The 12,766-nt window shown below is 47.2% G+C and overlaps 1 protein-coding gene across 5 annotated transcripts in view; it reads right to left on the bottom strand.

The window, feature by feature from the left end:
• PPP6R2 (protein phosphatase 6 regulatory subunit 2) overlaps positions 1-12,766 on the bottom strand; it is an 86,157-nt gene that overhangs the window by 18,423 nt on the left and 54,968 nt on the right. For all 5 annotated transcript variants that reach the window (XM_027595623.2, XM_027595622.2, XM_027595621.2 and 2 more), the window contains 4 exons: positions 4,447-4,584; positions 3,021-3,086; positions 1,048-1,160; positions 547-660 (listed from right to left, as the gene is read on the bottom strand). In XM_027595623.2, the coding sequence (XP_027451424.2) occupies positions 547-660; positions 1,048-1,160; positions 3,021-3,086; positions 4,447-4,584 (431 nt within the window). The remainder of the gene's footprint in view (positions 1-546; positions 661-1,047; positions 1,161-3,020; positions 3,087-4,446; positions 4,585-12,766) is intronic.

The raw sequence follows: 12,766 nt of genomic DNA on the forward strand, positions 1-12,766 counted from the left end.
CTGGGTCCTAGAGAGAAAGAGGAAAACTGCTAATAATCTCACTACCAACATTAACTCAATTTCTTGTCATTTTCTTGTTCTTTCATTGTTGCTGTTAAGTCCAGTTTATCAATGCCGGGGCTTCGACAAAGCTCCCTCCAGAACAAGGAAATAAGAGAACTAGTCAGCCCGGGAGACGGGCCACCACCACCGTACAGGAGGGGACAGAGTAGAGCAGACAGACGCACATATGCGCACACTTCACACCCCACACAGGGGCATGCATACCATACACGCACCCCACACGCTGGGACAGTCCACGGGGAAACTCACTGGCCACGCCTATTCCACAGACACATCTATGAACACTCTGGAAGCTGGTGACCCTTGGTGCCTTCGGACTGGGGCGGGAACATGATGGATGCCAAAGGTCAAAGGAGCTATACATTTACCTTTTCAACAAGGAGAGTCTACCCATGTAATTACTTACATAATTAACAATTTGTGAAAAACACCACATACCCAGCCACTCATCACATTTGGCACTCACTCACGCAAGACACTCACCCAGCCCGCCTTGTCTCCAACAAGGTAAGTAACACCTGAGTCCCACTAACGAGGCAGCTCTCAGTCTGGTCTCCGTCAAACATGTTCTTCAGAAGCTGCTCCACGCACTCCTGCCTGTCAGACACACACAGAGCTCACTGCTGCTGGAGCAGACGCACCGCCTGAAGCCCAAAGGACCATCTCTCCTCTCCATGGAGGAGGAACACCCTAAGACTCAGAGGGGCTTTGCTCAGGCTCCAGGCCAGGCACCCAGGGTTCTCAAGACCTCCTGCCCCTGCTGGCCTGCAGTTACTGGACCTGGCAGGAGACCCATGGAGCCCCTTCCCATGAGAAACAGCTCTAGCAAGTTAACTAGATGTGGTATTTCACAGCCAGCTCATCAGAATCTGAATCGGAGGCAGCAGCAGCATCTGCCGGTGCTCAGGGCAGGGCGTGGAGACACCCTAATGACTCAGAAAGACCCCGCACCCACCCAGGCAGGCACCCGCAGCCAGCACTCACGACTCCAGCACTGTGAGGAGGGGGTCGGGCTCCGGAGCCTCCTGCAGCTGACTGCCCTGCTCTCTGCCCAGCCTGATGATGTCACAGAGGGTCTGAGAGGCGTTGGACTGTCTCTGGAAGGAAAAGGAGATGCCGCACTCCCCTCAGGGTTGAGGAGAAAGGCCAGCAGAGCTGCCTCCTGGACAGTGGGAGTTACCCCACTGCTCAGTTCTCAGAAGGATACTGGACTCTCTAAACCAGTCCATTTCAGAGCTGCCTGACTCGCCTTTCTGGTGTCAGGATGCAAGTCTGGTCAGACCTTCCAGATGAACTGAACTATCCCCAAGAGTCCAAATGGGGCTCTCTCAAGGGTCAAATACACCACACAGACATTGCTCTATCCCTTGAACCATCTTGAGATATACTGTATATGTGACCATGTTACAGACACTGTATTTTAAATTCATATTTAAAATATTAAGTATTAAATCGTAGCTGGTAACATTCAGAATGAGTCCTGGAAGCTAATGGAAACGGGCAAGATGCTACAGAGAAAGCAGGAGGCCTCGACTCTTCTAGGACGACACTAATCCTTAACCGGTGAAAATCTGGACAGCGCACTTGCAACAACGTGGGGCGTTCAGTGATGCAGATGAACTGACTAGAGAGAAATATCCCCTGGCTCCCTGGCACGAGCATCAGAACACACAGCCCTCACATGCACGCTGTGGGAACTCTGGGCTAAAGGAAGTGCGTGCACGACTTATTTTAGGGAGAAATGAAAGCAGCCAGCAGGTCCCTGTGGCCTCACCCCTGCCTCTGGGCCGGGGAGGAAGCCAGTCAGCCCACAGCGTTCATGCTGGTGGAGTGGCACCCACCGTCCTCAGTCGGGAGCACAGGCCCCCTTGCCCAGCTGTCTGACGGCCCCGGAGACAGACAGGAACAGAAAACAGAGTGGCCGGGCCACGGCAAGGCTAAGACATAGTCGTCACCACTGTTCTTCAACTGCAGAGGGCGAGCAAGTGTGTTTAGTTTTGTCACACATAGAAAAAGGCCTATCAGGATATACTCCAAACTCTCAACAGTGACTCTTGCAGGGAGCGGGCAGGGGGCCAAGAGAGGAAGCCCCACTGCCATCCTACATGCTTCTACACTGGCAGGGGGGCCTTCCTCCCAGAGCTCACACCCTCGTAAATCCCACCTCCTCAAGCATGGGCTGGACCCAGCCACTCCCTTCAAGAGAGCAGAATACAGCCACAGTGCAGACTGTCCCTTAAAAAAAAAAAAAAAAAAAAAGATTTTATTTATCTGAGAGACAGCACACAAGTGGAGGGAGGTGCAGAGGGAGAAGCAGGCTCCCCACTGAGCAGGGAGCCTGATGTGGGACTCGATCCCGGGACCCTGAGATCATGACCTGAGCCGAAGGCAGATGCCCAACTGACTGAACCACCCAGGTGTCCAGACTGTCCCTTCTGAGTTTGCAGAAGAATGACTTCCGTCTTGCTCACTCCAACGGAAGCCAGCAGCACCCTGAATGCTGCCCTATGGACAGGTCCACCGCCCTCAAGGAACGGAGTCCTGCTGAGCCGTGGGTGACCCTGGAAGCGGGCCCTCCCCTGCTGAGCCCTGACATGACCAGTCTTGTGACAGACCCTAGGCAGAGCACCCACTAAGCCATGTCCTGGTCCTGACTCATAGAAACAGAAATAAAAAATACTTTCTGTTATAAGCAACTAAGTTTTAAAGTAATTTGTTACTCAGCCAGAGATGAGATAACTAATTCAGCTCCGTTGTTTTTTATAAAATGTAGTTTTATTTTTTTACTGAAAAGAAACAGTCTAGAAGTCAGTGCTTGATTAAAGGAGGAAAAAAGTGTCTAACTGGTCCTCATCTGAGGAAAGGAGCAACTTGCCCCCACAGCAGCAGAGACCATTCTCCAATAGCCCCGAGTGGGGGGCTCTATAGAAGGCAGGCTCCGTGGGAGCTAAACTCACATCTTCATCCTGACTTGGATGGATCAATTCCACGAGTCTTTGGATGATCTTCTCTTCATTAAGCCACTGAAAGGGAAAAAGAGGCCTGTCAATGACGCTGTTCATGTCTAACTCAACAGAAGGGAAGTCGTTTGGTGCAGAAGAAATCCATGAGCCAGGTTCCAGGGACAGAGAATCTTTACCCAACAATGTGTGTCCACCCAGACCCAGAAAGAAAAAATCGTCATCAAATTCTGGAGTGATCCAAACTCCATGAAGAAGAGAACCATGGTCTTTCTGTCCCAGTGCTAGACTCTTCAACATACTGTCTTCAGGATATCTCAGAAGACAGAAGGGGCTGGAGCTGGGGCTCTCCCCCCAGTGCATGGCCTGGCTGCACGTGGAGCCCAGCTATGCTCCGCTCTCCGTGGCGTCAGGGCCTTTCCAAGAGCAGGAGAAGCACAGAGGCCTGGTGCAGCTGCAGGAGTGCTGGGAGGACTGAGTGCCCAGCACTGTTCAAGGCACAAAGGTGGGGGGCGCCCCGGGGAAACCAAGGCACTTCCTTATCCCAGACCGGAAGATCTGCCTCCGTGGCTGCTCAGCATCGAGTTTACGCGGGCTTTCTGCTGTTAACAGCTGATGTTTATGCTGCACTCACTGCCTAACGTTAGCTGTCATGACTAAGTGTTTGTGGAAGGCAGCTCCAGAATGAGCCTAAGGGTGAGAAGTGCCACCTTGATGACACCTCACCTGACGCCAGGAGCTGGAAAATGGGCAAGAAGGACCAGTGCTTTATTTTAAATTACATTACAAACAAAACCTGCCTAACAACAGTGAGCAGCTTATCCAGCACTGATTTCCTGGTTTCTTTGAGATGAGAATCCTCCTCTTTTCTGGGAAAGCCGTCAGGGAGCTACGAGCACTCCTCTTACTGGGAGCCTGTCAGGACAGACACATTCACAGACGCTAGGACAAAAAACAGGCCTGCTTTGGTCTTTATTGTTTTCGCTGCATGGAACCCCTGTCAGCTAATGCCTTCCTCATAAAGCCAGGACCTGACAGAACTCCTGCTCTGAGGCCACAGGGGCACCAGGATCTGGGGGGCGGTAAGGAAAGCCCTCTTCTGCTTCTTCACAGAGGAGGAGGCCAAAGTGTCGGGGGAAAAGGAACACTCTGCTCCTTGCTTCTGGGTAGACTGAGGCAGTACAGCAGAAAAGGTGCAGACTGCAGGCCCAGCCTCAAGTACAAGCCTTGACAAGAACCCCTGATGACCCCGCAGGGAGAAAGTAATGTTGGATGGAAAGCCAGGGGAGCTGACCTTCCCGCGTTCTCTGAGCTCCCTCACCCAACTCTGGCCTCCCTGAGCCAGGCACTCACTGTGCATTCAGCCTGCAGAGCACTGGCAGACAGGGAGAGGGCCCCGGGGAGGAGGGGCCCACACACTCACATGCAGGACGTCCATCCGGAGCCCAGCCGGCTCCACGCAGCTGACGAGGCGCAGCAGCAGGTCCATGAGGGCCGAGGTGCCAATGTGCTTCAACACCAGGCCGATGAACCCGTCCTTCTTCTTCAAGAACAGAATCACCTGAAATCAAACATACCCTGACAAGCCTGACAACCAATGAGATGTTTCCCCTAAGAACTCACACGAGAAAGATGAATTTTCAATTATACAGAGCATAAATTGTGGAAAGACCTAGAAAAAGTTTTAAGAAAGACCTCTCCAAAGGACAGCAGAGACCTGAACACAGGGAAGTCCCATGAGGCAGTGGTGGGGGCCCTATGAGGCCCCTGGGCTGATGGAGGTTTGCTGCACGGTAGGAGGCTTTATGCTAACATGTCACAAATACCGAGAGAGGGGCTGTGCACATAGCTGCTCCAGACTGCTCATCCAGTACCGCATGGAGCCCATTCAAAAAAAAAAAAAAAAAGAAAGAAAGAAAGAAAGAAAAGAAAAAACTCCAGGCTCTAATGACCTTTCCACTGAATTCTACCAAACATTTAAAGAAAAATATTTCCAATCTTATATACACTCATCCAGGGAACATAAGATGAAAGAATACGCCCCATATCATTTATATAAGAACATAAAATTTTGATTCTAAACACCTGATAAGGGCATTATAAGAAAGGCAAATTAAGCCAATCTCACTGATGATCAAATATGCAAAAATTCAGCACATGAAAGAAACCATAATGCACCACAACCACGTGGGTGCATACCATGAAACCAAGGCTAGTTTAACATTAGAGAAACAATCAGTGGAATTCGCCTGCTAACAGAACAGAAAAGAAAAATTCTATGATCAACTCAATAGAGAGTAAAAACATTTTTTAAAAGATTTTATTTATTTGAGAGAGAGGGAGAGGGGCAGAGGGAGAGGGAGAAGCAGGCTCCCCGCGGAGCAGGGAGCCCCACACGGGACTCCGTCCCAGGACCCCGGGATCACGACCTGAGCCGAAGGCAGACGCTTAATGACTGAGCCACCCAGGCGCCCCCAAGAGAGTAAAAACATTTGACAAATTTCAACAACCATTTATGTTATAAGCTAAAAAGACTAGGAATAAAGAAAATTCCCTTAATTCTGATTAAAAAGTGTCTATAAACACCCCACAACACACATCATACTTAACTATAAAATGTTGAAAGCTTTTCTTCTCAGGTGACAAATAAAACAGGGAGGCCCAGTATCACCATTTCCATTCAACACTGTACTAAGGGTTCTAGCCAATGCAATCAGGCAAGAAAAAGAGATAAAAGGTGTAAGAATTACAAAGGACAAAAGAAAATTGTCATTATTCACAGATGATATGATCCTGTACACAGATAAAACAAAAGAACAGAAAGATAAACTGCCAGAATATCAGCTTTACTGACAATCACCAAAACCCGGAATCACCCTAGATGGATGTGAACAAAACCCGGAATCACCCTAGATGGATGTGAACAAAACCCGGAATCACCCTAGATGGATGTGAACAAAACCCGGAATCACCCTAGATGGATGTGAACAAAACCCGGAATCACCCTAGATGGATGTGAACAAAACCCGGAATCACCCTAGATGGATGTGAACAAAACCCGGAATCACCCTGGATGGATGTGAACACACGACTGGTGGAACGCCTGGTCCATCTACCCCATGGACCACCACTCTGCAAGAACAAGGAATGTACTACAGATTTTAGAAATGGAAACAGACTAGTGCCAGGGGCTAGGGACGGGTGAAGGGGTGAAGGTGGGAGTGGCTACAAATGGGCAACACAAAGGACCCTTGTTGGCTTTTCTTTTTTTTTTTTAAGATTTTATTTATTTATTTGACAGAAAGAGAATGAGAGATCACAAGTAAGCAGACAGGCAGAGGGAGAGGGAGAAGCAGGCTCCCCGCTGAGCACGGAGCCCAACTCGGGGCTTGATCCCAGGACCCTGGGATCATGCCCTGAGCCGAAGGCAGATGCTTAACCGACTGAGCCGCCCAGGCGCCCAGACCCTTGTTGTTTTGGAACTGTTCAGTATCCAACTGTAATGGTAGATACATGAACCTATACAGGTGATAAACAGTATAGAACTCAATACACACACACACACACACACACACACACACACACACACACACACAACTACAAGCAAAACTGAACAAACGTGTAAGATCAGTGGATTGTATGAATATCAATGTCCTGCAGTGATGTTCTACTAGTGTTTGTTTTATAAAATGTCACTATTGACAAAACTGAGCAAAGTATACAAAGGAGCTTTTCAAATTATTTTATACAACTGCATGTGAATCTACAATTATCTCAGTAAAAAGTTTCATAAAAAAGATACCATTTAAAATAATATGAAAATATCGACCACCTAAGAATAAACCTAATGAAACATGTGTAAGACCACCACACAGAGAATTACAACATGTTACCAAGAGAAATTAAAGAAGCCCTACTCAGGGGCACCTGGGTGGCTCAGTCGTTAAGTGTCTGCCTTCAGCTCAGGTCATGATCCCAGGGTCCTGGGATCGAGCCTCACATCGGGCTCCCTGCTCCGCGGGAAGCCTGCTTCTCCCTCTCCCGCTCCCCCTGCTTGTGTTCCCTCTCTGTCTCTCTCTCTCTCTGTCAAAAAATAAATAAAATCTTAAAAAAAAAAGAAAGCCCTACTCAGCTTTGTCACTGTCACACAAAAATAGCCATAGACAATATGTAAGTAAATGGGAGTGGCTGTATTTCAGTAAAATTTCATTTACAAAAATAGGTGACAGGTTGGTTTTGGCCTGTGGGCCACAATTTGCCAACTCCAATCTAGAGCCAATGTAAGCCTAATAAAAATAAAAATTTTGACAGGGGGAGGAGGGCAGGGGAGAATGTGGAAACTGACGAACTCATTCTAAAAGTTGTTCATTCTAAAATAATACAAAAGGTAAAATACAGTAACAAGAAATTCTGAAGAAAAACAAAGTGAGAGGACAATCAAATACCAAAACTTATAAAGCTACAGGTATTAAGACAGTATTGCATTGGTGCAATTACAAACAGGACAAGAGAACGAAGTCCAGAAATAGCCATATTATATGTGAGCCCCTGACTCAGAGAGAGAAGGGCCTTACCAATAAATGGTGCTGTGCTAACTAGACACCCTATTAAAACAAAACCAAAAACCTTCAACCTTACATCATTTATAAGTATCAGTCTCGGGGCGCCTGGGTGGCTCAGATGGTTAAGCGTCTGCCTTCGGCTCAGGTCATGATCCCAGGGTCCTGGGATCGAGTCCCACATCAGGCTCCCTGCTCCGCAGGGAGCCTGCTTCTCCCTCTGCCTCTCTCTCTCTGACTTTCATGAATAAATAAATAAAACATTAAAAAAAAAAAAGAATCAGTCTCAAGTAAATTATAGATAGACATATGAAAGGTAAAACTATAAAGTTTCTAAAAGAATACAGAGAGTATTTTCATGACTATGGTAGGCAAAGGTTTCTTAACAGAACAACAACAAACTCCACCAACCATAAATTAAAATAATTATGTGAACTACATAAAAATCAGAACCTCTGCTCATTAAAATACCATTAACACTAAGCACTGGAGGGTGGCTAGCCAAAGCAGGAAGATGCTTGCAACACAAAATCAATAGACTTGTATCAATGAAATATAGAGAATTCCTGCAAATCAAAAAAGAAGAGACAGCCAGGGGCGCCTGGGTGGCTCAGCTGTTAAGCGTCTGCCTTCGGCTCAGGTCGTGATCCCAGGGTCCTGGGATTGAGCCCCGCATCGGGCTCCCTGCTCAGCGGGAAGCCTGCTTCTGACTCTCCCACTCCCCCTGCTTGTGTTCCTTCTCTTGCTATGTCTCTCTCTGTCAAATAAATAAATCTTAAAAAACAAAAAACAGAAGAGACAGCCTAATAGAAAATGGGCAAGAGACTTCACAAAAGAAAATATCCAAATGGCCAATTAATACTTTAAAAAGTACTCATCTTTATTAGTCACCAGGGAGACTGCAAATTAAGACCACAATGCTAGGGATGCCTGGGTGGCTCAGTCAGTTAAGTGTCTGCCTTTGGCTCAGGTCATGGTCCCAGGGTCCTGGGATCGAGTCCCGCGTCAGGCTCCCTGCTCAGCGGGGAGCCTGCTTCTCCCTCTGCCTCTGCCTCTCTTTCTGTCTCTCATGAATAAATAAATAAAATCTTAAAAAAAAAAAGACCACAATGCTATATTATATACCAGAATACCCACCAGGATAACTAGAATAAACAGAGTGATAATATTAAGGGTTGGTGAGCAACAGGAAGTGACATACTCTGCTAGTGGGCTAGTAAACTGGCTCAACCACTTTCACTGTATCCATTCAAGCTAACCACATGCATGTCCTAGTTATGATGTAATACCTAGTATAATGTGACACCCACAGCAACCACTAAAAACCTACACAGAGATACATGAGAAAACACCATAGATAAATCAAAATGGAATTTAAATTGTCAAGTAACACACAGGAGGCAGGAAAAAGAACAGAGAAATGAAAAATGAGAACAAACAGAAAACTACAATACAATGGCAGCCCTGAAATATCAAAAATTACATTAAATGTAAATGGCCTAAATATGCCAATTAAAGACAGATCAACACAGCAGATAAAACCACATGACTCAACTATGTGTTGTTTGCAAGAAATTCACTTCAAATATAACAATTCACACAAACAAAGCTATACAATTACCCCTCTTTATCCATGAGGGGTACATTCAAGACCCCCAATGGATGCCTGAACAGTACTGAACCCTGTATATCCTCCCATTTCTTCCTATACATACATACATACCTATGATAGAGTTTAATTTATTTTTTTAAAGATTTTATTTATTTTGAGAAGAGAGAGAGAATGAGAGAGAGCACATGAGAGGAAGGAGGGTCAGAGGGAGAAGCAGACTCCCTGCCGAGCAGGAAGCCTGATGCGGGACTCAATCCAGGGACTCCAGGATCATGACCTGAGCCAAAGGCAGTTGCTTAACCAACTGAACCACCCAGGCACCCGAGAGAGTTTAATTTATGAATCAGGCATAATAAGAGATTAACAACAATAAATTAGAACAATTATAACAATATACTATAAGTGATGTGAATGTAGGCTCCCTCCCTCTCTCTCCCAAAACACCTTACTGTGCCGTATTCACCCTTTCTCCTATAATGTGAGATGATAAAATGCTTATGTGAGGAGATGAAGGAAGGTGAATGACCTGGGGCTGTGATGTAGCGTTAGGCTTCGTCTGACCTTCTGACACTATGTTAGGAGGAGGATCACCTGCTTCTGGACCACAACTGATTGTGGGTAACCAAAACCATGGACAAGGCAGAACTACTACTATACACAAATGTTCACAGCAGCTCGATTTGTAACAGACAAAAGTGCAAACACCTCACATGTCCTTCAACAAATGAACAGTTAATCTATGCTCCAGCCACACTCTGGGCTACTCCCAGTGCTGGTAGGGTCCTCATCCTGTAGAAATACATATGGGAGGGGCGCCTGGTGGCTCCATCCATTAAGCCTCTGCCTTCGGCTCAGGTCCTGATCCCAGGGTTCTAGAATCAAGTCCCACATCGGGCTCCCTGCTCAGCGGGAGCCTGCTTCTCCCTCCCCCTCTGCCACTCCCCCTGCTTGTGCATTCTCCCTCTCCATTCTCTCTCAAATAAATAAATAAAATCTTAAAAAAAAGAAAAGAAACACATATGGGAATATCTAGGGACGGGGTTTGGAAATAGGGGGTGTAGAAAAAATAAAATTGGTCAGAAACACATAATTATTAAAGCTGTGTGACAGAAACACAGGGGTTCATAAACTATTTTCTCTATAAATGTGTGAAATGGTCTGAAATGAAGAGTTAAGAAAATGCAGTATGTCTGTTCACTGCAGCCCATGTCTCTGTGGAAACTGGGATCAAACACTGTGGCCCTGTCCCAGCAGATCCTAGAAACAAAGCAACTTCTGGGTTACTACTAAAAAACTCTGGTATAGCAATACTGTGGACACTGCGTCTGCTAGAAAGAACGTGGGAGCTATATAGGAAAAGACACACCAAATCCATTTCTAAGTGAAAAAAAAAATTTGCAGTATTCAGAGTATGATGCCATTATGTGAAAATAAATGTCTTACAGGAAAAGAACTGGGGAGGAACATGAACTAAATAATCAACAGTGGTTGCCTCTCAAGTATTACAGGAGACTGTTCATGTATTTTTGTCTTGTTTGAAATTCATATAAATGTGTCACATGTTTGTCAATAGAAGAAATATTTTGAAAGAGTGCATTTCATATTATTTTGATGCACTAGGCAAAGGAAGAAGAAGGAAATACAAGAAGCAGTAAAATACAGCAAACATCTGAAAGTAGCAAAGAAATATGGTCAGGCTACAGGCAATTATGAGCTGAGTGGCAAGGGCCAGAATCAAATGTTTTCAGAAATTCTACCACTGCCCCACAGCCACACCGACCCCCCCCCCTGCCCCACAGCCACACCGACCCCCCTGCCCCACAGCCACACCGACCCCCCCTGCCCCACAGCCACACCGACCCCCCCTGCCCCACAGCCACACTCACCCCCACTGCCCCACAGCCACACCGACCCCCCCTGCCCCACAGCCACAGTGACCCCCCCACCCCACAGCCACAGTGACCCCCCCGCCCCACAGCCACAGTGACCCCCCTGCCCCACAGCCACACCGACCCCCCGCCCCACAGCCACAGTGACCCCCCCGCCCCACAGCCACACTCACCCCCCCGCCCCACAGCCACAGTGACCCCCGTGCTCACCCCCCACACCGGTCACTAGCATGAGAGGACTTACTGTCCCCTGTCCTAGAGCCACTACCACCACTAATGCCCTCTCTCACCACCTGCATCACCCCTATTCTTCACTTACACTCTGAGTGGTTCAGAAAAATATCTGAGGTGAGACAGTCCTCTGAGGTCCCTTGCAAAGCTTAAGATTTAGGATCCTGCGAAAGGTACATTCCACTGAACATTTACAACATGCCAACAATTTCTTCAAGTGAATAACGATCTGCCCTGCAGGTTGTACCTTCTCAGAACTCCAGACATATACATAAAATATGAGTCTGTTCCCTCCCTTGATATTTCATGATACTGAACAATTACGGTTAATATTTTGGGGGGTGATCATGCAATTTGCTCAGCAGTCTTGTCCCCTCCTAGGGTTATGATTAAAAGAATTTTTAAGGGGCGCCTGGGCGGCTCAGTCGTTAAGCGTCTGCCTTCGGCTCAGGCCATGATCCCAGGGTCCTGGGATCGAGTCCCACATCAGGCTCCCTGCTCCGCGGGAAGCCTGCTTCTCCCTCTCCCACTCCCCCTGCTTGTGTTCCCTCTCTCGCTGTGTCTCTCTCTGTCGGATAAATAAATAAAAATCTTTAAAAAAAAAAAAGAATTTTTAAAAGTCCTTGTATTCTAGAGGTATACACGGTAACATTAACAATAAAATCATACGATATCTGGTATTTGTTTTGAAATAATCCACCAGGGATGGTGGGAAGGGATAAAAGGTGAAAGACGCACCAGGACTGGCTGAGGCTGGTGGCAGGCCTGAGGCACCCCTACCATGCACGCCCTTTCTGCGTGTCCACAGTGTGGGTGGTGCCGAAGCACGAATACAGGCAGGAGCAAGAATGGACTCCAAGAAGACCATGCTCCAGCTAACAAAACGAATTCACTGTTTTTACAGAAGCCTAATGCTGTAAGTTTTCTTTTATTTGCTTTGAAACACTAAGTGTCCTAGACACATAAATACCTGCCACCCCAACAGAGCAGCAGATCTTAGAAAGTGAACATCCTAAGAACCTGTCATGTCGCAGGCATGTCCCTGTTCCTCATGCCTGTGACTGGTCGGGACAAGACAAGCTAGCCTGGTTTGGAGTCCTGAGCAGCTCTCAGGGATGGCAGGAAGAGGTGCTTATTCCTAAGCTAGCCAGCAGAAATATCTTCAGGAAGCCACTTTCCTAATCAAATTCCAACTCACATAGCAGCAGCCTACACTGCTCCAACTGTGCCCCATGGAATAGTCAGAAACACCGTTCTCCAAGCCCCGAAGATACCGTTGCACAGTCAGAAACACCATTCTCCAAGCCCCGCAGATACTGGTGCACAGTCAGAAACACCGTTCTCCAAGCCCCAAAGATACCGTTGCACAGTCAGAAACACCGTTCTCCAAGCCCCAAAGATACCAGTGCACAGCGATAGCTGACAGCAAGATGTATTAACATCAGCCATGCC

This window comes from Zalophus californianus, chromosome 9 (assembly GCF_009762305.2).
Source record: "Zalophus californianus isolate mZalCal1 chromosome 9, mZalCal1.pri.v2, whole genome shotgun sequence".
NCBI lineage: Eukaryota > Metazoa > Chordata > Mammalia > Carnivora > Otariidae > Zalophus > Zalophus californianus.